At 41.9% G+C, this 25,194-nt stretch overlaps 1 protein-coding gene across 1 annotated transcript in view; it reads left to right on the top strand.

Annotated features, from left to right (window-relative positions):
* STK39 (serine/threonine kinase 39) overlaps nt 1–25,194 on the top strand; it is a 324,305-nt gene that overhangs the window by 67,629 nt on the left and 231,482 nt on the right. Inside the window, exons 2-5 of the mRNA XM_082631371.1 lie at nt 1,989–2,101; nt 17,310–17,418; nt 21,209–21,350; nt 22,548–22,603. Coding sequence (XP_082487497.1) covers nt 1,989–2,101; nt 17,310–17,418; nt 21,209–21,350; nt 22,548–22,603 — 420 coding nt within the window. The remainder of the gene's footprint in view (nt 1–1,988; nt 2,102–17,309; nt 17,419–21,208; nt 21,351–22,547; nt 22,604–25,194) is intronic.

Here is a 25,194-nt window from a genome sequence, read left to right as displayed (position 1 = left end):
TATAGTGGGTGGTCAGTATCTGTGGAGTTTCTTCCCCAGTGACCACAGGTGGGACTTCCCGGGTTGGAAGCCATGAACTTGGAGACCTGTCTTTGGAGCATTAGGGTGACCTGCTCGGGTCATAGATCAGGGGGCCAGAGCTGATGATGAGACCACAGGGCAGAACTTCAGTGCTCAACACACCCATTTGGGCACCTCTTTGGGGGTGGGAAAGCCTTGATTTGCACAAGAAGTGTCCTGCCTTTCTCTCACATGTATCAAGAAATCTATTATTGGTCTCCCCTCCTTATTGACAAAAGATCCTCCGTCCTGCCCTTTGGATGATATTCGGTGACTCATTTGGGAAATAGTACCCAAAGGAAAACTTGAAGGAGAAAAGTGGACGGTCACATCTGCCCCCTTTTGCACAGTCCCGAGTACAGGCTGTTTCTCTCCTTGGCAGTCTTGCAGGGAGAGGATTTATGTGATAAGAATGAGATTTTTGGTATTCTTTGCAGAATTGAGATGCCTTAACCTGGAGGTCTTTTTGCCCCTATGGAATACATATCTGATTAGGAGCTCTTTGTGCTGTGCCACAAATCATTACACGTCTACAGTTTGCTCTTATAAAATATGGATGAGGACATGACTCTGTCTCTTAGGAATTTGAGTGCATTAGCTAATGATCATGAAACCTTAGAAATGGGAAATGCATATGAATGCTGAGAGCTTTTGTAATTACACATTTGCATCATTTTGCTTGGCATCCTTGAAAAGCCCTGCTTTCAGTATGAGAATACTCAGGTTGATTCCTGTTCTTCTAATTGTAGAGCAGACTTGGAAGTAATAAGCTCACAGAGTGCTCAGAGTAGATAAGTTGTCACAGCATCTCATGGAAGCCCTGAAGTAGCTCAGGCTGGAGTGGTTTGGTTTGGGCTGAAGTGGGAGAAGAGCTTGAGATATTGTAAAGGCACTGAAATGGGAAGGCATCAGCATCAGACGATGGTAATGGCATCCACACAGGGGTGTGCTTAGATGCTTATGTCTCTTATTCTTTTATTTTTTTTTAAATTAATTAATTAATTAATTATTTGGGGCAGCATTGGTTCTTTGTTGCTGTGCTCGGGCTTGCTCTAGTTGTGGTGAGCGGGCTTCTTATTGCAGTGGCTTCTGTTGCGGAGCACGGGCTCTAGGTGCGCGGCCTTCAGTAGTTGTGGCTTGAGGGTTCCAGAGCGCAGGCTCAGTGGTTGTGGCGCACGGGCTTCAGTAGTTGTGGCTTGAGGGTTCCAGAGCGCAGGCTCAGTGGTTGTGGCGCACGGGCTTAGCTGCTCCGTGGCATGTGGGATCTTCCCGGACCAGGGCTTGAACCTGTGTCCCCTGCATTGGCAGGCAGATTCTTAACCACTGCTCCACCAGGGAAGCCCTCTCTTATTCTTGTGACATGAGACCCATCACTTTCTCAGCCTTTGTTCTGGGCAGCAGTGAACACCCTGTATTGCACTGGGCTCTTTTTTTTTTTTTTTTTTTTTTTTTTTGGCGGTACACGGGCCTCTCACTGTTGTGGCCTCTCCCATTGCGGAGCACAGGCTCCGGACGCACAGGCCCATCGGCCATGGCTCACGTGCCCAGCCACTCTGCGGCACGTGGGATCCCCCCGGACCGGGGCACGAACCCGTGTCCCCTGCATCGGCAGGCGGACCCCCAACCACTGCGCCACCAGGGAAGCCCGCAATGGGCTCTTTTGATGTGGGTCACCTTCCTGGATTGTTAAGCCTCTGAAGTGCAGATACTGTCTTTGTATTCTCCAGAAAAGTGCAGTTTTTCCTTTTTTCTCCTTCACAGAATTATTTTGGGACTTAAGAAGCTCTTTAAAAAGATGTCAAATGATCATGTTTTGAATACTTTGAGTAGAAACTTGAAAAGCTAGATACTGATTTGTGAAGGGGGTCACAGATAGTAACCAGACAGTGTGCCACTTGATAGCTGATGTTGTTTTTATTTCGTTTCAGGCAGTGGCGCTACAGCTGTGGTGCAGGCTGCTCTATGTAAACCCAGGCAAGAACGTGTCGCAATAAAGCGGATCAACTTGGAAAAATGCCAGACCAGCATGGATGAACTATTAGTAAGTAAAAGCGAAGGGGATACTGCTCGTTGCTTTTCTTGACTCATGGATACATGGAGATGGGCCGGAGAAGCAAGGGAGCAGAGAGCAGAGGCAACTTGGTGTTTTCTCCTGTTTGGACACACTTATTTCTTGGAAAGCAGCCCACATGGCTTTTTTCTCCTTATGATTGTGTTGTGTAATATACAGCTTACTTTGCTTTGACAAACAGAATTTTGCTCAGTCCTCATAATCCCCAGGTGGGGAGGGTCTCAGTGTTGACACTCTTTTTTATGAAGTGAGGGAACAGACTCAGGTGACCTAAGGTCATGTGATACTGAGTGCAGAGACTCAGATGACCTAAGGTAATGTGATACTGAGTGCAGAGTTAGATGGTGAGCTTCTGGTCCTCAGTCTTGAATCCTGATGCAAATAGGAGTTACTCCCTAAACAATTAGCTGGTCATTTTGGCTTTCATAAATTAAAAAATCTCCTATAAATTTCAGTTATTCAAAATACTGCAGGATAGCTTGCATTCTTATTGGCTAATGACAGGAGTTTATTTTTTGTACAGGGTAACTTGTACTTCTTCTAAATAAAGTACGTTACATAAATAACTGGAGCTTTTCGGTATGGATATGACTGTAGTACCATTGGTTGGTTGAAGGAACATTTGCTTTTGGCTTAGCTGACTCATTATTAAATGAAGAGCTTGGCAAATGGTTATTAGTTGCCCAGCAAACTGTGAAGGGTTTGAGAGTTTAATCTCATAAATATAGTTGTCGATCTGCCTGCCAATTTTCTTTTTTTCCTTGTGGTCATTTATTTGAGGATAATAGAATACTGCAGTGGAGGAGTTAACTGATTGGTTATCCCAACACTAATCCCAGGACAAATATTAGTCCAATAGCTCCATACACGCTACAAAGTGTAATGACAGTTGGCTCCAAATGAAGAAGCCTTTTGTTATAGCCTACATTGGGGGAATGGAATGTCATTAACAAGAGCTTTTTGTCTTTACTCAGAATATAGCTTTTACTTCAGGCATAATTACAGTACACTATAGTATAAATTAAGTACAAGGATAAAGCTATACTTTTCCAGATCTATTTGGTCTTACATTTCAAATTAGATTACACAAGGCATAGTTTTCACTGGGATTGAAGCAACAGATTGCCGGCTAAAACTCAGATTAAAGGAAGGGCTTCCACAACTTAATGTTAATTTCCCCCCCCCCCCCCAAAGAAGACAACTCTTTTTTTTTTTTTTTTGCATACATTTAAGGCTTTTACTCTCTTCAAAATTTCAGCTGTGCTTTGCTCTTACTGAAATTATTACTGCATACTTCTGTTGCTTGTTATCACGGTGACCAATAATATTGTGCCTTTGTCATGGGACCAGTTTTCAAGATCACTTTCCGGAGTGGAAAAAGCTTTAAACAAACTGTGGAGAGAGCTGTGTCCTGCTTTTGCCACTAACTTGTTTTTCAGTTTTAGTCAAGCTACCTAACAGCTCTGCACGCTTTAAAAAGAGCTGAATCCCAAGATCTCTAAGATCCCATTAGGAGTCCTCAAGTTCTGTGGCTATACAAAGTACACATTAATTTTTAAAAAACCTTGGAGTATACATTTATACTTACGCCCTATTTGGAAATAGCACTCTTGCCCATGACAACTTTGCCCATGACAGCTGTGTTTGATCGTGGTGTTCTGTTGGAGGTCTCACAGCCATCTTTTTACCACCAGCAGAATATTTATACAGAATATGTGTAAGGCTTGTGTAAGTACTTGTATCTGACATCTCTGAAAGCAGCCTGCTGGGCTGATGCTGTGGTCTCTGGTTCCTACCAAGCCGTCAGTTGCCTAAAGCTTCCATGTTTCCCCCTTGCTGACTTCTTATCAGCAGTCGGCTGCCAGTGATGATAGCTGTGTAAGGGTCCTAGTGGAGGCATGAGGGAGACTGTCATTCCGGGCCATTTTCTCTATTACCCCGGCACCAGGAACCATAGCAGTGTCATTTGGAGTTACTCGTAATTTAGGCAGAGCCGTCAGTGTGAGGACTGGTGCTTTTATGGCTTTGTGCTTGGCTCCATTAATCTGAGGTCTTAAGATTTACAAGTTTGCTTATTAGCAGTTAATTTCTTTCCTTCATTCTTCCCCCCTGCACCCCCGTCCCAGCAATGCCCATGTTGTGTTAATGGGGTATAGTGTATGTGCATAATTATCTGTTTTTCATTTTAAAAGATGTATTGATTTGTTGCTCTGATCTTTCCTTAATTTTGAACTTTTGACCTTTTTATGTCTTGCTATTTCTAGGGATGGGGAGAATGGCTCTGGTTCTTTAGGACACAAAACTCCCAAGTCCTTTGCAAACAAGCAGAAATGGAATTTACAGTCTAGCCTGCCTAAAGTTGTCAGGCTTTTGTAGCCCAGCTATCGGCACATGATTGTGTGGCGCGAAGTTGCTGTAATTCTTTTCAACTTCTAATCCTGCTGCTGCTCGCGCTTTTATTATCTCTGTGGGTTCACATTTTGGCAGTGTTTGGACATCCGGTATCCTAATAATCCTTTAATTCTGTGTGTGTGTGTATTATATACAGGTCAGTGCTTTGCATCATTTCACAAACTGTGCCCTGTGTTGACTGGAAACCATTGTCCTTATAAGAAACAATGGCCGCTGGAATCCTTATCTTGTGGGAGTGTTATGTTATAGAAGTCACAGTTATCAACTATTTGCTGGCTACAGGAACAGCTGCCTCCCCTGTTGAAACTCTCACCTCCCACCCCTACTCTCTGCCCTGTCCCTACCCCCCTGCCCTGACTCCCATAGTAAGGTGGGATTTACCCATGGAGGTTGGGTATGATGGCAGAGAACAGTTTGGGACAACTGGCCCTGGACTCTGCTTCTTTATGTGATGGAGGCTGTCCGATTTTTCCATGGTCATAGAGTTTGTTCGAGGTTTGGCTGAAGAAGATTCGAGTGGTCATGATTTCTTTTCCTTTATTTTTATTTTTATTTTTTTGCGGTACGCGGGCCTCTCACTGTTGTGGCCTCTCCCACTGCGGAGCACAGGCTCCGGACACGCAGGCTCAGCGGCCATAGCTCACGGGCCCAGCCGCTCCGCGGCATGTGGGATCTTCCCGGACCGGGGCATGGACCTGTGTCCCCTGCATCGGCAGGCGGACTCTCAACCACTGCGCCACCAGGGAAGCCCTCTTTTCCTTTTTTTAAATTTATTTTTTAGTTGAAGTATCATGATTTCTGAAGCAAAGTCATAATCGCAGTGTCATCTTCTCTGAGAATGAAGGGAGGAAAAGAAATGTTCAGTGAGATCACTGGTGCTAAACAATTGGTAATTTAAATAAAATTTATGCTGTTGAAATAAGTACTGTAATATCCTCAGAGATACTAATCTATTTGGTAAACACTTGAGTTTCTCCATTGTGCTTAGGCCCATAAAAAAGATGAGTTTTGGGTATATACATGAGAGGACAAAGGTATACACTCACTAAAACTTCATTTCATTTTAACAGTTAGATTAGAACACCCTAGAGTAAATGTTTTCCTTGGCATCACATGAGTAGCGTTTAACCTACTCAATGTAACCTAATTATTTTTCTATGCATTCTTTTGAATTTTCATACGTGTTTTTAACTTTGGCCTATACATCCTAATCTTACTAGGTTTGATGATCTTGGTGGTTAATTTTCCGGGAGCCAAGGGGTTTTACTGGTCTGTTCTATATTCTTAACCATCCCAACCTAGATACTTTGATAATTTCTGAGAGTTGTGAATCCCATGTTTGTTGTTAACCCCATATTTTGCTAATCCCACAGTGTTAAAAATGACTAATTATAATTAGCTTTACACCCTCTGGGAGATATAGTTTTAGAGCAGAATTTGTTCACTCCATAGTTATTAAAACCTTGCTAGATGGTAGGCACTGAGCTAGATGGTGGGAAAACAAAGAGGGGTCTTTTTTGTTGTGGAGCCCAGGGACTGGCCAGTGAGTCTCTTCATTTTGGTATTGGGTTGGTGAGATGTTTGAGCTAGGAATATCTTTCTGCACATTTCCCCCCTATTTGTCTAGAAATGGGTTAGCAGATTGATAGATTCTCTAATGTGTACTCCATTGAGGAAGTTCTTGCTTTCCAGTAGGAACTTAAGGCTTGCTAAGTGGGTCTGACCCACCGTCATGCAGACTAGTATATTGTTGTTGAAGATCGCCTTGAGGTTTCTTGAAAGACCTTGGTTCTCTGGTTTGTGGTCAACCTCAAAGGTTAGAGATGCTACTCGAGGGCACACTTGGCTTCTGTTAAAATTTATTACGTGGGTGGAGAATTTATTCCATGGATAGAGGACTTTTCTGAAGTCATCTATCTTTTTCAGTCTCTACTACCCGGTGACAATGAATTCCATAAATGTGACACAGTCCTTCCTTTTATTTATCCTAAATCCCACTTTTTTCAGCCTTCAGGGCACACTCTCCTTTAGTTCTACCCAGGGATTGTTGAACATTTTGGGTCATCATCTTACTTGACTTTATGATTTTTAGATTTTAATCATATCCTTCTCAATTTTTTTTCTCTAGACTAGAATTCTCATATTTTTAGTCTGTCCTTGGTACTGAGTCACAGAAAACTCAGTACCATTTTCTCATTCTTTAATATACACCAGTGCCATCAAATCTTACAGTTTAATTCTTAGGGGCAGGAGTGCTTTAGGTGTAGGAAAAATCATGGCCCTGGGGTTGAACAAAGTGCTTATTTCTGAGAAAAAAGCGGGGGAGGGGGTAAAATGTCTAGTTAAGTGATTATATTATGCAATAATATGTAATGATCATTAAAATATTTTAGTTTGTGATGAGTGACAAATGTGAGCAAAACCGTTTCAAAAAACAACTATGCACCAGTGATGAATGCTGAAATTTGTGGTAGAGGGAAGATTGCTTCCTGGGTCAGAGGGCCTGCATTCTCCACTTGGGTCCTCGGCTTGGGATGAATCACTTTCACTTCTGGTCCACAGTCTCCTCATTTGTTCAATAAAGAAGTATACTCGAAGGCAAAAATTTATTTTCACCACCAAAAGTTCTATGATTCTGTGTATTTAAAAATTAATTCTTTTAGTGAAATCCCCTTTTAAAATCATTTAAATAGAAACACTAATTACTAGCAAATTATGCTTTATAATTCGGGATAGTGTCAAGTCACTCCAGTATTGTGGTGTAACGATAAAAATTCACCATAAATTCGTAGATTTGGGTACACAGAGTGCCATCTGTTTCTCCTATGTACATAATGAAAAAAATTTCTCAGTCTTGAAATAGAAAAACTCTAGCTAGCATTTGCCCTTCTCTTCCTGTATCATCTTATAAAGAAAGATATTTTGCTCTCACCGACAGTATTTGTAAGTAAATCGTGTTTATATTGCTCAGAACGAAGCCCTGCTCTCATTCTGCTTTCTGCTATAGTGCTATTTTATTTATATATTTATTTTTAAATAACTTTCTTTCTTTCTCCCCCCGCCACCCGGCACGGGTTTCTGATTGCAGTGGCTTTTCTTGTTGTGGAGCACAGGCTCTAGGCATGTGGGCTTCAGTAGTTGTGGCACATGGGCTCAGTAGTTGTAGCTCACAGGCTCTAGAGTGCAGGCTTAGTAGTTGTGGCACATGGGCTTACTTGCTCTGCGACATATGGGATCTTCCCAGACCAGGGCCCGAACCTGTGTCACCTGCATTGGCAGGCGGATTCTTAACCACTGCGCCACTAGGGAAGTCCCTATTTTATTAATTATTTTGCTTTTCTCTTGATCTGCAGTTCCCTCTGTACTCCCCTTTCTCTCCCCCTGACCCTTTACCTTTCCCCCCTCAATCCTTCCATACGTTCCTTCCATTTCTTTAGAGGAATGAATTAGCTATGATTTGTAGGTTATTTTGGAGAATAAAGCTCTAGATATTGACTTTGCCTAATGGTCATTTGAGAGAATAGTTATCTCCTATTATCTAACACAGACTTCTCTCTTCCTTTTAAAATTAAATTATAGCATTTGGGGACCTCTAAGCAGTTCCTCTAGTCAGAAGGCTTTTTTTCCCTTTTAATTGAGATTTTTAAAAATGAAGAAAAAAATTTCTTCTGGTGCATTTTAACCTAATCTCTGTAGTTGTGTTAATACTTTTGCAAATCTTGTTTATTATAGAACAAAATTTATACCAGTTTGAGGACATCAGCTTAAAAAGCTGGAAGCTATAATGTATGTGTTTTCTCTGTGGTGTCAGCGAAAGTACTTTCCATTCTTTTTGAACTAAAGAACTTTCTAATTAGTAAATTAATTATTCATATCCCAACACATCCCTTGTCATATGTGGTAACAAATTGCATTTGGCTATTTCTTGTAGAATCTTTTGTACCAAGGGTATAGCGTTAAAGTATAAGCCTACTTCACTGAGTGTAGTACTATTTTGAGCATTTCAGTCTCAAATATTACATTTTATACTGTCATTTGTCCCTTGCCACTTGGCTTTGTAATTATTTTCATGTGATTTGGTGTTTGTGCTTACCCAAATATAGTCCAGTTGAGGGCAGAACTAGAAATGAGAAACTTTTGGATAATTTGAGGACGTACCATTTTTAAGAAATTAGAGAATATCACATATGCAAAAGTAACTTATTTTTATAGCTCTAAAGTTACATTAGCTTAGGAATATGTATGATTTGGCTGGAGAAAAATAATTTTCTTTTTGGAATGTTAAATTTAAAAGTTATATCATAGCAGATCCAGATAATAATTAAATATCCTAATTGAATTTGCTTTTAAGTATTCTTATACATTTGTTAGAAATGGCTTGCTAAAATGTTTAATATCTCTTTTTTTTTCCCCAAAATGTAAGCAGAAATTAACATTTCAAGGCCACTCAGGTTTCTGGACTTACATGTGCTTGGTAACAGAGAGACCCAGTACATACTCATTTTCAGAGTAGGAGAAAATGGGGAAAACATTCCCAGATTGAATACAACTTCAGTTACATCTTTTTTTTTTTTTTTTTTTTTTATGCTTCACTTTTGCCATCCTCATAAACTTCTGGAAAATGTTATTGCTTGGGTTGAGACAGATGGTTCTGTTCTTTCCTATGTTATTGTCTTTCTTATTTTGGTTTGATTATATTTCCACAATTAATTAAGCTGACTCTGAAAAAGAAGGACTCGGAAACAGGGAGAAGGCTGGAGAGTGTTCAGCGGGGTTTCTGCCTCTGTTCGCTGGCAGAACCCCAGACTGCAGATCATACCCAGGCGTGGGACACGCACGGGAGGCCGCAAAAAAGAAAGACACGTTTCACCTCGCATTCTCATCCTTTGGTGATGAAGCCAAAAATAGCAGCAGCGCTGAAAACTGGCCTGGGGTTTCCAGCAGCATAAATTGGCTGGCAAGAAAGTTTCTTCATGTTTCTGTTTTTAACGAAGTCTTCGACTTTATTTTTCCCAGTATACCCAGTCATGGACAGTTAAATGATCAAATAGCAGTTGTTGATAGCTGAGTCTGATTCAGATTCCTGATGGCCAGCTTAAGAGCTTTCAGAACCCGTAAGGCATCCTTGTTACTGTTTGCGGAAGAACTTTTTCAGCCAACTCTAAAAGAAAATGGTTCTTCCCCATTGAACTTTCCACATCACTCCTTTACTCTTTGCTTTCTTTCCTCTCCTTGGAAAGAGTTATTTTCTCTTGGTGAAAAATAACTATTGCGGCGACTTTTTCATTTCCAAGCAAAATTCTTTAGTTTTTTGGGGAATAGTTTTTGCAGAATGACCATCATTCATAACCAAGCAGACAGGCCCTGGGATGGGCATTCTGTTCTGCTGGAAGTAGATGTTTACCCATTGTGATTTTTCTGCTGATTTCCAGGGATTTTCCAGACCTACCTCCAACTCCCCTGATACTTTACCTGTTACAACTGCTCTCTCTAGTTTTAAATACTTCTCCACAAACACTGATTAAGGCTATCACAAAATTTGTTTCCCTTTTCCTAATTTCTTACAAGTGTTTCCCTGTCTTCAAAACATCTAGACTTTCCCCATTTCTAATCCTGTCTTCAACTGGACTGTACTTGGATAGACAGATACCAAATCATATGAAAATAATTATAAAACTAACTGGTGAGGGACAATGGTTGATTTATTCATAAATAGTACAGGTCAGAATATTTGACTTAACTCTTCCTTGAGTTGGTTTTTTCCTATTGGTACTCTTATTTTAAAAGAAGCAGGAGTTTGCTGCATATGTGGCATTTAATTTTTTATAATTAAAAAAACCTCACAATGACATTTTTCATGATTGAAAATGACAGTCCAAAAAATACAGTGCTCTTAGGAGAGCTTTGTCAATCTTTTCCTTCCATTTCTTGGCTGACATTTGAAATCATTGAAATTTATGGGTTTGTTTTTTCTTTTTCTTGAAAAAAATTCAGCTACTTACAGTATTGGGTTACTTATGAATATTGATGAGGTTACCCTTCATAATGATGCTGATGTTATGGAAGTGCAAGCCTGACGACGACTTTCTGAAAAGTGTTTTCAATTAACGCAGTTACCCTCATGTCATTTAAGGAATTCTTTAGATGCTTGGAGGGTGTTGCATACATTTTAAAGATGTATTTGGTTATCTCTTGCATTTGGAAATATAGGTTTTATTTGATAGTATTTGTGGATCGTATATTTATTTTTCCTTTTTAGATTAAGTTGCAGTGTGGAAATGTGCTTGGGAGGTAGATGTTTCTCTCAGCATTTCATTGAAAGAATTAATGCATCTCAGTGCTTAGCTGGAAAGCAGTGCTTCTCAACCTTTGCTACACAGTAGAATCACCTGGGAGCTTTTGAAAAATTTCATTCCCAGGCTGTGTCGTAAACCAATTTTACATCAGTGTCTCTGGGGCTGAGATCCAGGCATTGGTACTTTTTAAAGCTCCCGAGGCGATTCCACTGTGCAGCCAAGGTTGAGAACAAGTACTTTAGAATAAAGTTAGAAGTAGCACCTCCTCAGATTTGACTGCACATGATGTTGGAACTTGGATGGGTGTGACTTCTCCACCAAGGCTGAGTAGGATATTTTGCCACCAATATCAGATAAAGAAGAATTTATTTAAGATTTAGCTAAGGTATTAAAATATGCTAATTTGGTTAAGTATAGTTTAATATTTTGAATTCAGGATCCATTTAAATCTCTTTCCTTTTAGCGCTTTGTGAATCGCATCGTCTTCAGGACAACAGAAACTAGACTTTAACTTTTCCCTAATTCTTATGTCTCCAAGCTCTTTTTTGTTTCTCTTTGTTCTGAAAGCTTTGCATAAGTATCTGTTTAGACTTCTTAATTTCAAAAGCATTTGAGGCGGCATACTAGGATACATGAAGTATGGTAAGGTGGTATAAATTAAATACAGGATGAGATACTAAGGGAAAACACAGGTGAGGATGTTGTAGAGTTAGGAATGAAGTGAAAAACTCATGGCCCAATGACCTGGACACGTGTTACAGGACACTCCTTGAGCCAGCAGGGCACAGAGCATGTTCGTTATGTGACGTTTCTGTGGGGAAGGGTGAGTGCTGCTGCTAAGGGCTGTCTCTGTGCCTCTGAGACTTTAGTCGGGAATGTGGGACACATGGGATTAGTGATCAGCATGGGGATACTCACACACAAAGAAGGAACTGAGACATCGAGGGACTGACTTTCAACCTTCCTGTCATGTGCTAGGCCTTCTGCAAGGACTTGTATAGATCTCATTTTGCTTATTTCACAACAGTCCTGTGTAGATGGCATTATTAAGCTTGTATTACAGAAAAGGATTCTGAGGCTCAAAGATGCTGGATGACCTGCTCAGGTAATCAAGCTGCAGTCAGTGGCAAAGCCAAGCTTCCAAGCCAGCTGTGTCTTAGAGTGCAGCCCTTCCAAAGTGGCTCCTGCTGGCTCACGTCCCTGTTAATCATGGTTCCTGGGCTTCCCTGGTGGCGCAGTGGTTGAGAGTCCGCCTGCCGATGCAGGGGACACGGGTTTGTGCCCCGGTCTGGGAAGATCCCACATGCCGCGGAGCGGTTGGGCCCGTGAGCCATGGCTGCTGAGCCTGCGCGTCCGGAGCCTGTGCTCCGCAACGGGAGAGGCCACAACAGTGAGAGGCCCACATACCGCAAAAAACAAAACAAAACAAAACAAAAAAACATGGTTCCTGCTTATTCTCAGTAATAGGAGAAAAAAAGTTTTGGGGGGAATGGTTAGACAAGGGCCATATAGCAATATTAGAAAATTGCTCATAAATATTTAAACACAGTTTTTTTTGTTTTTTTTTGTTTTTTGCGGTACGCGGGCCTCTCACTATTGTGGCCTCTCCCGTTGCGGAGCACAGGCTCCGGATGCGCAGGCTCAGCAGCCATGGCTCACGGGCCCACCCGCTCTACGGCATGTGGGATCTTCCCGGACCAGGGCACGAACCCGTGTCCCCTGCATCGGCAGGCGGACTCTCAACCACTGCGCCACCAGGGAAAGCCCAACACAGTTTTTTTTTTTTAATTTAAAACTTTCCAGTTTTGGGGATTTTGGGGGGTAGTTTTTTTCCTCCCAACTCATCACATTTTCAGGGTAGGACGCTTTATGTTTCTTTGTGCAGCCAAACCTAGTTTGTCCCATATAAGAGGGATGTGTCATGTCCTGTTTCGGCGAATTCATCCGGGCTGGCCCAGCAGCAGTGTGTGGGTGTCCCTCTTTGATCTGCCTTCGGCCCACATCGCTCCCAGCAGAGATGCTGCTGTGGCTGCCACTTTGGTGTTAGCAGGTGGAAAGGGTTTTTACTCGCTGCCCCATTTTAGGTCGGTTTTCCCACTCTTGTGAAATTTCACTTGTACTGCGTTTCAGGTGAAGCTGCAAGAGCAGATCCAGCTCTTCAAGCCACAGGGAAGCTTAAATACCGTGCTGTGGCTTGGTTTGGCACTTGATGACATGTCTGAGTCAGATTTCACTAGACTTCCAAGGGAGCCACTGTGTTACATTCTGTGACTATAGTTTTGGCAAATGTGTTGCCTGGGTTTCAGAGTTCTGTGAGTTCTTCCAACTTTGACCTCATGTTTTTCTCTAGCTTTGAATTTTTTACCCTTTCCCGTAGTTGTGAAATTCAAACCACTTTAATCCCACGATCTCCCCGATTTCCAGCTTTGCCTCCTACCCCTTTCACGAGGTCTCACTCAGCTAGGCCTCACCACCGGGCCTGCTCTCCTACCCTTCCAACCCCCGGGCCTGGGTTGCAGCCAGTCGTCTGTGCTCCTTCCTTTCACATCCCCTCCACCCGAGGGCCTGTCTGCCTGCCTTCTGCCACTTTGTCACTCAAAGTCTGGTTTCTGGACCCGAAGCATCAGCATCAGTTAGAAGCCTCTTAGAAATGCAGAATCTCAGGCCCCACCCCAGACCTACTGGATCAGAATATGCATTTTCACAGGGTCCACAGGTGATCTGTGTGCACATTCAGGTTTGAGAAGCGCTGCTCTAAGTCACACGTCTTCCATAGATTGTGTCCTAATTAAGGGAATAGAGTGTTGGAACCCAGTCATTTTGTAGGAAGAATTGGATAAAAAGGATTCTTTTTTCATCCATTTATTCATCTTTGGGCAATACTTTGGTTACCTTTAGGGATGGAAGGGATGAGTGTGTTTGGGGGTAAATGGCTTTGCCTACCCATGTGGGTAAAGTTAAGGCACTGGGAAAAGCTTGGATAATTTAGTTGATAGGCTGTTACCAAGAAAGGATCCATACAGCAACCATCATCACTGTTGAAAGAAAATGGGGAGAGTAGTTCTGTAGAAAGAATATTTGATTCAAATAATAGTTATATTTTTCAAATTATAAAAAATATATAAAATTGTCTTGGCACGTCTGGGCTGCTAGAACAAAATACCATAGACCAGGTGGCTTATAAACAAAGAAACTTATGTCTCACAGTTCTGGAGTTTGGAAGTCTGAGGTCAGGGTGCCAGCCTGGCTGGGTGGGGGTCCTCTTCCAGGCTGCAGACTTCTCTCTGCTTCCTCCTGTGGTGGAAGGAATGAGCTGGCTCTCTGAGGTCTCTTTTATAAGGGCACTAATCTCATTTATGAAGGTTTCACCCTCGTGACCTAATCACCTCCCAAAGGCCCCACTTCCTAATACCATCAGCTTAGGAATTTTGTAGGGACACAAACATGCAGACCATAGCAAAATTATAAATACAGTTGACCCCTGAACAATGCAGGTTTGAACTGTGGAGGTCCCCTTATACTTGTTTTCTTCAATAGTGAATACTATAGTACTACATGACTATGGTTGGTTGAATCCGAGGACACGGAGGAATGAAACCTTGGATACCTAGGGAGGGTTTTTGACGAACGAAGGGTTGGCGCCCCCTACGTTGTTCAAGGGGAAACTGTATAAAAATTTTGTATCTCTCTAAAAGGCAACTAAACAAATGGTTTATATATAAATTAATTTAAGGGTTGGATAGGCCCGTATAACACCTATTTCTTCCTTTTTAAAAGTGTATTTCTACCCCATTTGTGGAAATATTACTTAATATGGGGGTTCAGTGGTAGCACAGGTCATATCCCAAGGCAGAGTGACCAGTGTTTTTCCCTAAGGCAAGTTTCATCGTGTCTTTACGCATTAGAGGCTCTACTGCATGGAAAGGCTGTGTAGTAGAATAGGTGGTGTAGGAGTGGGGGATATGGACCCGTGGCCAAGCGGTGAAGAGGGCAGTGAGATTATGAGTGGTCAGACTGATGCAAGTCCCACCTCTCTTCTCAGGACCCACCTCTTCTTTGGTCTGCCCTTACACTGCTCGTAGGGGTATATTAGTAGTGGCAATATCTGTGTCTCCTCTTCTTCTTTTTGATCCTCAGGACTTTTAAATATCCAGCTGGTACCTCTAAGGCCCTGAAATTTGAAGGAATAGAATTTGATAAGTTACATCCATAGGCTATCTAAAACAGCTTCTCCATAGGATATGGGGAGGGGGAGGGTAAGCTGTGACAAAGCGAGAGAGAGGCATGGACATATATACACTACCAAACGTAAAATAGATAGCTAGTGGGAAGCAGCCGCATAGCACAGGGAGATCAGCTCAGAGGTTTGTGACCACCTAGAGGGGTGGGATAGGGAGGGTGGGAGGGAGGGAGATGCAAGAGGGAAGAGATATGGGAACATATGTATATGTATAACTGATTCACTTTGTTATAAAGCAGAAACTAACACACCATTGTAAAGCAATCATACTCCAATAAAGATGTAAAAAAAAGTCACACACACACACACACACACACACACACACACACACACACACAGAGAGTAGCTCACTGCCATCATCTCAGAGAATCTGATCCTCTGGGTAGGAAGTGATACTGGCCATCTAAATACAAAGGTCTAAAAAAAAATGTGTTTTTCCAGACTCTGATCTGACTTTGCTTCCATGCAAAAGAATTTCCTTTCCTATGAACACCGGTTGTTGATTGTACGCTTTAACGATTTAAAAGTTTGGTGTTAGAGAGCTAGAAAGGCATTCATTTACATCGGATATAAAATGGTGAAAATGCAGAGCACACACACTTTGAAGAAACATTATTGTCATTTCTGTGAATAACGGGGGCATCTTTTTAAACTGGACCCTACATAGAGCTGCAGGCCTTCAAAGTGGGCCATCCCCATAACGAGCAGATGCTAGCCACTTGAAATGGGAATGCTGGTCAGCGTTCCATTTCACCTTCAGAAGCGTCTTACGGTATCAAAACCTAACACCAGAAACAGATGGAAACTGGACCTCAGGTTTCAGATCTTCTTCAAAGGACAGGAGGTGCTGTATTGAAAAGTGTTAGATTTAGAAAACCTGTGATCAGTTAAGTGGATGAGGAAAATGTTGAAGGGGAAGTGTTGTCATATAATGAAAGGAAAATAGAAAAATTAGTGATTTTCTTACAAGTTTATCCATGATAAAAAGCACCTAAATAAATGCATGTATTAAGATGTGTATATGTGTTATATGTCATGGTATTTAGACCAAGTTAATTGACATGTAGGGTCATCTTAGTAATTTGAGGATTAAAGTAGTACTGGATATATAAATATAGCAGCTCAAATTGGAATAATCTGGTTGGCAACTTTAAGTTAACGCAAAGTAGACACTCATTATTGAAAATATTTACAGGATGCACAGATACACTTTTATTTCATCATAAATACATAATAACATAAGTGAGGCTTCTGTGATGACTTAGGTTAGTTATTCTTGTGGCTTTTGGTCAGCACCTTGAAAGTGAGTTACACTGGTCTGGTACCTTTGATTGAGGGTTAACATTCAACTGACATTTTATAGGAGTCATCTGGCGGTGACTTAAAACAGCAAACCAACATGAACTTGAGTATTGCAGAAAACTGTGGCTTATTGAAGTTGCCCGTTTGTTTGGTTTCAAAGCTTTGGTGTTTTGTCTTTTGATAAAACTTTTTTCTAAACTGTGACCCACAGAGCATTATTTTCCTGCATTGTTCCTGTGGATTCAACTATGACAGTTTATCTACTGCAGGACTTCTCAGAGCCTTTGACAGTACCAACATACCTGTGACGTGACGCCTGTAAACTGAGATGTAGTATCTGATGTTGCCCAAGCTTATTTCGTTTTACCAGCTGCCCCTCCCACCCCCACCTTGCTTTTATCCTTGATGGAATACCTACCATGGAAGATAGTTTGGGAAATGATACTCTAGCATTTTTATAGGTAGTTTTTCATGTACCATCACAGCAGTCCGGAGAAACAAGCAGTTTTGTTGCCCCGTTTTGGATGAGTGAGGAGGACTAGGGTTCAGGTTGGCATCAGGACCCAGGTCTCCTAATAGCTCACCAGCCTCTCTGTCGAGGCTTTGGGTTCAGGTAGGAGGCACTTATCGCATATGGCGGCTGGGGGGGCGGTTATGGAGCTGTGTGCTGATCTGAAGTTCCTCTGTCCTGTGGCTGGTCCTCAGGGCTCTGGGGTCTCCTGTAGAGGCCTTCCTAATTCTAGCAAGTTGATAACGAGGGTGAGAGAGTTAGTTCTCGTGTGGTTTCTGTGAAGTAATGGTTTAGGCAGCCCCTGGCCCAGGTGTGCTTTAAGTAGGAAACTTACCCAGATATTCAACTGTGGTTCACTTGTGTCTTGCTTCCCAATTTTCGCCCTATGGTACATGTCATGTTTTGCTCTTTTTATAGAAAGAAATTCAAGCCATGAGTCAGTGCAGCCATCCCAACGTAGTGACCTATTACACCTCTTTTGTGGTAAAAGATGAACTTTGGCTGGTCATGAAATTACTAAGTGGAGGTAAGTGGATTTTGTCATTTTTGTTTGTTTGCTTTTTTTCTTTTTTTCCTTTTGTGCGAGTCAGCATATTGAATAAGACTTTAGATTTGATCCCCTTATTCCCGTATTTAAAAGTTTCTTGGTTTATTCTTTGCCTAGAGAGTAAAGTCCGGATTTCTTCACATTGATATTCAAAGCCTTTCATAATTCAGCTCAACTTGTAGAATATCTTTGTCCTCTTTTACCCCGGCCTTCTAGGTGTGGGTGAGACTCCCCAGGTGCCTTCTGCCCTCTGATGTCTCTGTGCTGCTCCTTAGCCCCAGATGTCTGTCTATCCTTCTCCATGTACCCAAGTCCTGAAAGGCCCCATCCTCTCTGTAGCCACCCCTTACTCTCTTCAGAAAAGTTAACCAATCCTTCCTCTTTAAAGCCTCCATTCTTAACATTATTCACATCTTTAACACATTGTAATATAATGAGTTACTTCAGCGCGGTTTCCTAAAGGTCCGTGGTGATGGAAATGTTCTGCGGCTGTGCTATCCAGTTTCTACTAGTGGTTCTTAAACATTTGACATGTGGCTAGTGTTACCCAGGGACTGAATTTCTATTCAATTTTAATTAGCTTACATTTAAATAACCTCAGGTGGCCAGTGGCCTATGGTATTGGACAGTGTAGTTTTAGATTGTGGATTTCATGAAGAAAGCATGCGGGAAGGTGAAGGAACTTTGCCTCTCTAGCCTCAGATCACTGAAGTTAAAAAAGCCATGGACAATTAAATTTATAAGACACTTTCCCATTCCTGTATTTTATCTCTTTTAATCTTTTTTTTTTTTTTTTTTTTTTTTTTTTTTTTTGCTGTACGCGGGCCTCTCACTGTTGTGGCCTCTCCCGCTGCAGAGCACAGGCTCCGGACGCACAGGCCCAGCGGCCATGGCTCACGGGCCCAGCCGCTCCGCGGCATATGGGATCCTCCCAGACCGGGGCACGAACCCGTATCCCCTGCATCGGCAGGCGGACTCTCAACCACTGCGCCACCAGGGAGGCCCCTCTTTTAATCTTTTAACGTCACTCTTTGATAGGGGAGGATAATGATAACGGTTAATTTTCTTGAACCCTTCCTCCGTGGCTGGATCCTGTGCCAGGCGATTTACTGACTTTATTTCATTGTAACCTGGACAACACCATTGCATGGCAGGTGCCATGATCCCTGTGTTTCAGAAAGGACACCAGAGCTCAAGAGAGTTAGGCTGCTTGCCCAAGGCCACACACGTCGTGCCTGTTAATGCTGGGATCTGTACACGTAAAAGCTACCCTGCGCTGCAAGTATCATCACCTTCATTTTACAGACCCGAAAACTGGAGCTGAGAAGGCCCAAGGGATTCCTTCCTAATACCCAGCATCCCCATACCTCTCATGTGTTCTCTTTGCAGGGCGTCCCTCCCTGTATATCCATCTTACTGAGACGTGAAGTATGGTTAGGAGTACAGGAGAACATTGGGTGGTACCTGGACGAAGCCAGAACTGACGGTGCAGAGTTTATTTGGTGGAGCCCATTTTTATCTGCAGACCCAGTTCAGCTAAGGCTGAATCAAGGCAGCATCACAATTAAACATTTTTTTCTTTTTTAGAGAAACTGTCTTGGATCCAGCAGAGGCCCTGCAATGAGATGACGAAGGCATTGTAATTGCCTTGGGTCTGCTTGTGTAGGTCTCGGTAGGGAGCCTGGGAGAGCTTAGTTCGGTTCTGTTTCCAGTCTTGTCAATCCTATTAGTTATTGTTTCCTTGACTGCTGACTCTGGCTTTTAATTAAAAAGGAAAAGAAAAAATGGAAGGAGAAAGGAAGCCCGTTGGAGCCTACTGCAATGTTGAGTGTCAGGACTGCTTCTTGGTTCTGCTGAGGATGGTGCTTTATTGATAAGATGATCTTAACCTGGCCTCTTCTTGTAGGGGGTCCACTAACTGGGGAAACAAGAAATTCTGGTGACCTGGGGCCCTGTGGATTTTAATTCCTCTCTTTATTTTTATCCCAATTAACCTTTTATAAGCTTGAGAATATCCCCTGTGCCCTTTCGTAAGGACTGGATAGAAAATTTCATTGTCTTTTTTTTTTTTTTTTTTTTTTTCCTTTTTGCGGTATGCGGGCCTCTCACTGTTGTGGCCTCTCCCGTTGCGGAGCACAGGCTCCGGATGCGCAGGCCCAGCGGCCGTGGCTCACGGGCCCAGCCGCTCCGCGGCATATGGGATCCTCCCAGACCGGGGCACGAACCCGTATCCCCTGCATCGGCAGGCGGACTCTCAACCACTGCGCCACCAGGGAGGCCCTTCATTGTCTTTTTAAAAGAATCCACTTTGGTCTCCCCTGGCCCTAGGTAAGAGGAACAGGTTTCCACAGGTAAGGGGAATGTGGGCAGATGTAGCCTTTTGCTCATTTTGCTTTCAGCAGGCCAGAAATGCATGCATGCCTGGTATGGTATATCCTTAAAAGAAAAAATTAAAATGTTTTTGGAAGTATCGTTTTCTAAATGATCCCCAAATCCAAGAGTCAATGAATAAAGAGACGTTTTGTTTCTCCCTGAGGGGAAAGATAGGCATTTGTTTTCTTCTATATTATTCTATATTATTTTATTACATCAGATCTCTTACTGGCAGGTGGCTAGCCTGGTGTAGTAATATCTGATGGGGAAACTCAGTCCTCTTAGTTAAATCAGGGAGAGCTTGGAGACAAATTCAGGTCCTGAGATAGGCTATTTGGTAACTTTTCAGAAGTGTTGAACCCCCAGGTAATTAAGGCTCTTAAGGTGACTGGGAAGTTTAGAATATTAATTAACATGTGTTGAAACATGAATTCTCAGTGCCAAGGATACTAATCTGTTTATAGTAACAAAATACTATGTATTTATTTCTTTATTATTAAACTCTGTACATCACGCCTCAAGTAAATGTAAATGACGATTGCCTAGAGTCACAGAAAGGAATCTTCTGGTTATAAGCAGGGGTCTAAAGGCAACAGACATTTTTTCTCTCCTCCTACCTGAGGTTAAGGAAAAACTGCGCTTCTTTCTCTCAGAAGTTCCCTGCTGTCTTTTCTCCAGGCCTCTTGTTCTTTCTTTTTCAGTTTAGACATCCAGAACCCTCTTTTAATCTGTAAGCAGTTGCATGTCTACGGAAAAGGGACTAACTGTGAAGTGGCCGTGAACAGTCTTCTGCTTCCTGACTCAGAATCCCTCTCATTAAGTTCAGCTGGATGTGTGCTTGCAAACTTGGATTTAGTGTTTTTCTGGTCACGAGCTACCATGCAATTGTTTGTATGCCTTGGGAATATTTGTGTTAAATAAACAAATGAAAACTATATTTTGTTGTTTTCGTTTAGCTTTTTATTTTTCTAAGGATTTAAAAAAATTTATTATCTATTTATTTATTTAATTTATTTGTGGCTGCGTCGGGTCTTAGCTGTGGCACTCAGGGTCTTCGTTGTGGCTTCTCTCTAGTTGCGGCGTGTGGGCTTTCTCTTCTCTAGTTGTGGCGCGCAGGCTCCAGGGGGCGTGGGCTCTAGTTTGCGGCACACGGGCTTTCTCGTTGAGGCGCGCGAGCTCAGTAGTTGTGGCTCTCGGGCTTCGTTGCCCTGCGGCATGTGGGATCTCAGTTCCCTGACTAGGGATTGAACCTGCGTCCCCTGCATTGTAAAGTGGATTCTTTACCACTGGACCACCAGGGAAGTCCCTCGTTTAGTTTTTTAAATAGGGAGGGCTATTCTGGAAAGGTAATGAAGGTGCTTATACAGTTGTTCAATTCTTCTGTCTGTCCACTTAGGTTCAATGTTGGATATCATAAAATACATCATTAACCGAGGAGAACACAAGAACGGAGTTCTGGAAGAGGCAATAATAGCAACAATTCTTAAAGAGGTTTTGGAAGGCTTAGACTATCTACACAGAAATGGTCAGATTCACAGGTATGACCCCTGCAGAGATGTTTAAATTCAGCTGTTCATATCTTCAGTCCTAGTTAGTAAAGAATACTAAGGAAACACACCTCACAGGTAGGTATTGACATATCTCTAACTTAGGTAGTTTAAATAGATGGGAAAAAAGTACTTAAGAACGAAACAAGAGAACAAGTTTTGGTGAATTATATTGGTATATTGGTTTATCTGCTTTCACTGAAATAAGAGTAGACTACAGAAAGTACTGTGGGGACTCAAAAAAAATCAGTTTACATTTTATACTCATTTGAAGTATACTCATTTGAACTGGATAGCACCTCTGACTTTCTAATACAGGCGAGAGTGTTCCAGACATTTAATATGTTAATTATTTTTGACATGGTGGTGGAAGAGAAGGAGGGGAGGCAGTAATTTCATCTCTTTTGTGGCATAAAATGCTAATTCTTTAAATAGCTAAACAGCTTCGCATATGAATGCCTGATGCTTCAAATGGGTTAGTGCTCCTTGGGCTCTTAGGAATTGCTGCAAGTAAATAACCACTTAACAGTAATATGAATATTGCAATTCCCTTGCCCTGAGTTATAAGTGAGCTGTATGTTTAATGATATCTACTATGTCTTTCAATAATTAGAAAAAATATTACTTTAGAAGTCAAACTTACAAATTGTAAATTGTCATTTTTCTTAAGTGTTAAGACTACTCAACACAACTTCTGTATAGTGAAGAAGTACATTACAGAGTATTGTAATTAGTATTTACCATCAGTATCTCAGAGGAGAGACTGATCAAATCCATTGTTTTAGAGGCTGAGGGGGTTGATTGGAAATTGCATCACAGACACATTTAAGTGGAAGTAGAACAGCTTTACATAGACTGGGCTTTAATTCTTGATAAAATGATAGTATTGTGTGTCTATGGCAATCTATAACTCTGTAACATGAAATAATCTACTCATTATTGTTTTAATTAAATCTGGATAATGATAGCAAATAAACTATTTGTTACTAAAATCCTAATCATACCCCAGGAGCAAACTATAAAATCACAATGTACCTTTGTAACTTTTAAAATCTGTGATGTAATTTTAATATTTATAAAATAATAATTTTGTCAAACATCTCCATTGTATGATATGTATTAAAATCTCCCTGAGTGAATATAATGTCTGTACTCCACAATTAAATTCTCCTTTTTTTTTTCTAATAGGGATTTAAAAGCTGGTAATATTCTTCTGGGTGAGGATGGCTCAGTACAAATAGCAGGTAAAGCTGACAAAGATAAAACATTCTTTACCTGTTTACAGAAGTGTTAGGGCTTCAAAGATATAGACTTGTTCCTAAGAAATGAACAAATTGCATGTAATCTGTGTTTTTAAATTGAAGTATAGTCGATGTACAATATTACATAAGTTACAGGTGTACAGTGTAGTGATACACAATTTTTAAAGGTTATACTCCATTTATAGTTATTATAAAATATTGGATATATTCCCTATGTTGTACAGTGTATCCTTGTAGCTTATTTTATACATAGTAGTTTGTACCCCTTTACAGTCCCTCCCCCTTTCCCTCGTCCCATTGGTGACCATGAGTTTGGTCTCTATATCTGTGAGTCTGCTTCTTTTTAGTTATATTCACTAGTTGTTCTGTTTTTTAGATTCCGCATATAAGTGATATCATACAGTATTTGTCTGTCTCTGTCTGACTTATTTCACTTAGCATACTACCCTCCAAGTCCATCCATGTTGTTGCACATGGCAAAATTTCATTCTTTTTAACGGCTGAGTAGTATTCCATTGTATGTACCACTGTATCTGGGCTGCCCTATCATAGAATGTTTCGGTCTGAGGTATAACATGTTTTCCTGCTATTTTAGAATGTGGCCTTTTTTCTTTTTTGCAGTATGCGGGCCTCTCACTGTTGTGGCCTCTCCCGTTGCGGAGCACAGGCTCTGGACGCGTAGGCTCAGCGGCCGTGGCTCACGGGCCTAGCCGCTCCGCGGCATGCGGGATCTTCCCGGACCGGGGCACGAACCCGTGTCCCCTGCATCGGCAGGCGGACTCTCCACCACTGCGCCACCAGGGAAGCCCTAGAATGCGGCCTTTTAATAAAGAACAATTTTACTTTTAATTTTTTAATATTTTCTACCTTCCAGATTGAATAATGGTGATATTTATATAACTGTAAGAAGCACTTTTGAGAGTTTTTGGATGAGTTTGAAAGTTTAAAACTATTGTACACATTAATTTTAAACCTTTTATTTCTCAAGAGGTAGCTGAAAGAATTGTGAACTCTTAAAATCTAGGGCTTATTTTGCTCTTAAATCTGACGCTTCATGGAGATTCTTGACAGTTGATAGGCATGGCAAGGCAGTAAAGGTCAAATGAGTGAGAGCATCAGGCAGGAGCCTTCTATGTGCAGAACCTCTCATTTTGTTAATGCTCCTTGAATAGCCTGAAAGGCCTGCTTTAACATGTAGCCATGTTCATATCAACTCTTGTTTTACGCCCCGTCTGGGAAGGTCTGTCTCAGCATCCTCTCAGCCATCATTGCTTTGGGCATTTTTGGCTGGACAGTCCTTCTCCGTACTGGACTGTCCCTGTCATCGTAGGGTGTTCAGCCTTCTGGCTTCCGGGCATTAAATATCACCAGCAGCACGTCCTACCAACATCCTTGGTGTGAAGATCATCCATCTAGCTGTGTTGTTGATGAAATGTTGAAGATGTTGAATCAGCCTAATCTGCTTCTATTTGAGTTGGAGTGGAAGAGTCCTACCTTCTAGCATAGGTTTAGCGTCTTTGCATGTCTAGTTATTAGAACAAAGTTGATGGCAGTTCTTGGTCCCACTCTTGTTTCTGGACAAATCTGAGGATCTGGGGTTATTACTAGAAGTGTGAGAGTTCAGCAGGAAACAAACACACCCTCAACACAAAGGATAAGCCTTGAGTCATCTCTTTGTTTCATTGTTTGCCCCTCTCTCGGTACCAGAGGACCAGTCAGGTGATGATGCCCAGGCCTGTATGGCTAGCATGATGCTGACCTTAGGCTCTGTATTTAGTTAGGTATACTTACAGGGACCCTTACTGAGTTATTTTTTTAAAGAAGAGACAAGATGTCTTGAAAGTACCAAAGGGAAACTGAGAATTTGTTTCAGAACAAATGTTTCTTCCCTAGGGAACTAATAATGGAAGTGTTATCTTGTATTAGTCCTCCCCTTTGAAAAGATAAATTTAGTCAAGTTCAAGACCACTGGGGAGGCACTCATTGTGTCAGTTAAGCACAAAGGCTTTGGAATCAAACAGGCCCAATTTACTACCCACTGTGCAACATGGGGCAAGTTATTGCATCTCGAAGCCTCAGTTTCCCCATCTGTGAGATGGTGATGATAATGCCTATCATTCAGGAAGACGTGGATTTCCTGTGCAGCTGTTGAATCATAGGATTCAGGCCCCTGTAAGTGCAATGTGTTTTTGGGAGTTACAGAGTGTTCTGGGTAGAGAGGAGATGCCAGTTTGCAGTCGGGAGGTATTTCTATACAGGCATTTTTATTAAATTGTCTAAAAAGATCCTAGAAGAAAGGACCTTAATCTTTAAAACTCCAGTGAAAGGCTTCCCTGGTGGCGCAGTGGTTAAGAATCCGCCTGCCAATGCAGGGGACACGGGTTCGAACCCTGGCCTGGGAAGATCCCGCATGCCGCAGAGCAGCTAAGCCCGTGTGCCACAACTACTGAGCCTGTGCTCTAGAGCCCGCAAGCCACAACTACTGAGCCCCCATGCCACAACTGCTGAAGCCCACGTGCCTAGAGCCCGTGCTCCGCAACAATAGAAGCCACCACAATGAGAAGCCTGCATAC

The sequence above is a fragment of the Mesoplodon mirus genome (assembly GCF_964341445.2).
Source record: "Mesoplodon mirus genome assembly, chromosome: 8".
Classification (NCBI taxonomy): domain Eukaryota; kingdom Metazoa; phylum Chordata; class Mammalia; order Artiodactyla; family Ziphiidae; genus Mesoplodon; species Mesoplodon mirus.
The sequence above is the reverse complement of the archived record's forward strand: the minus strand, read 5'-3'. Positions and strand labels throughout refer to the sequence as shown.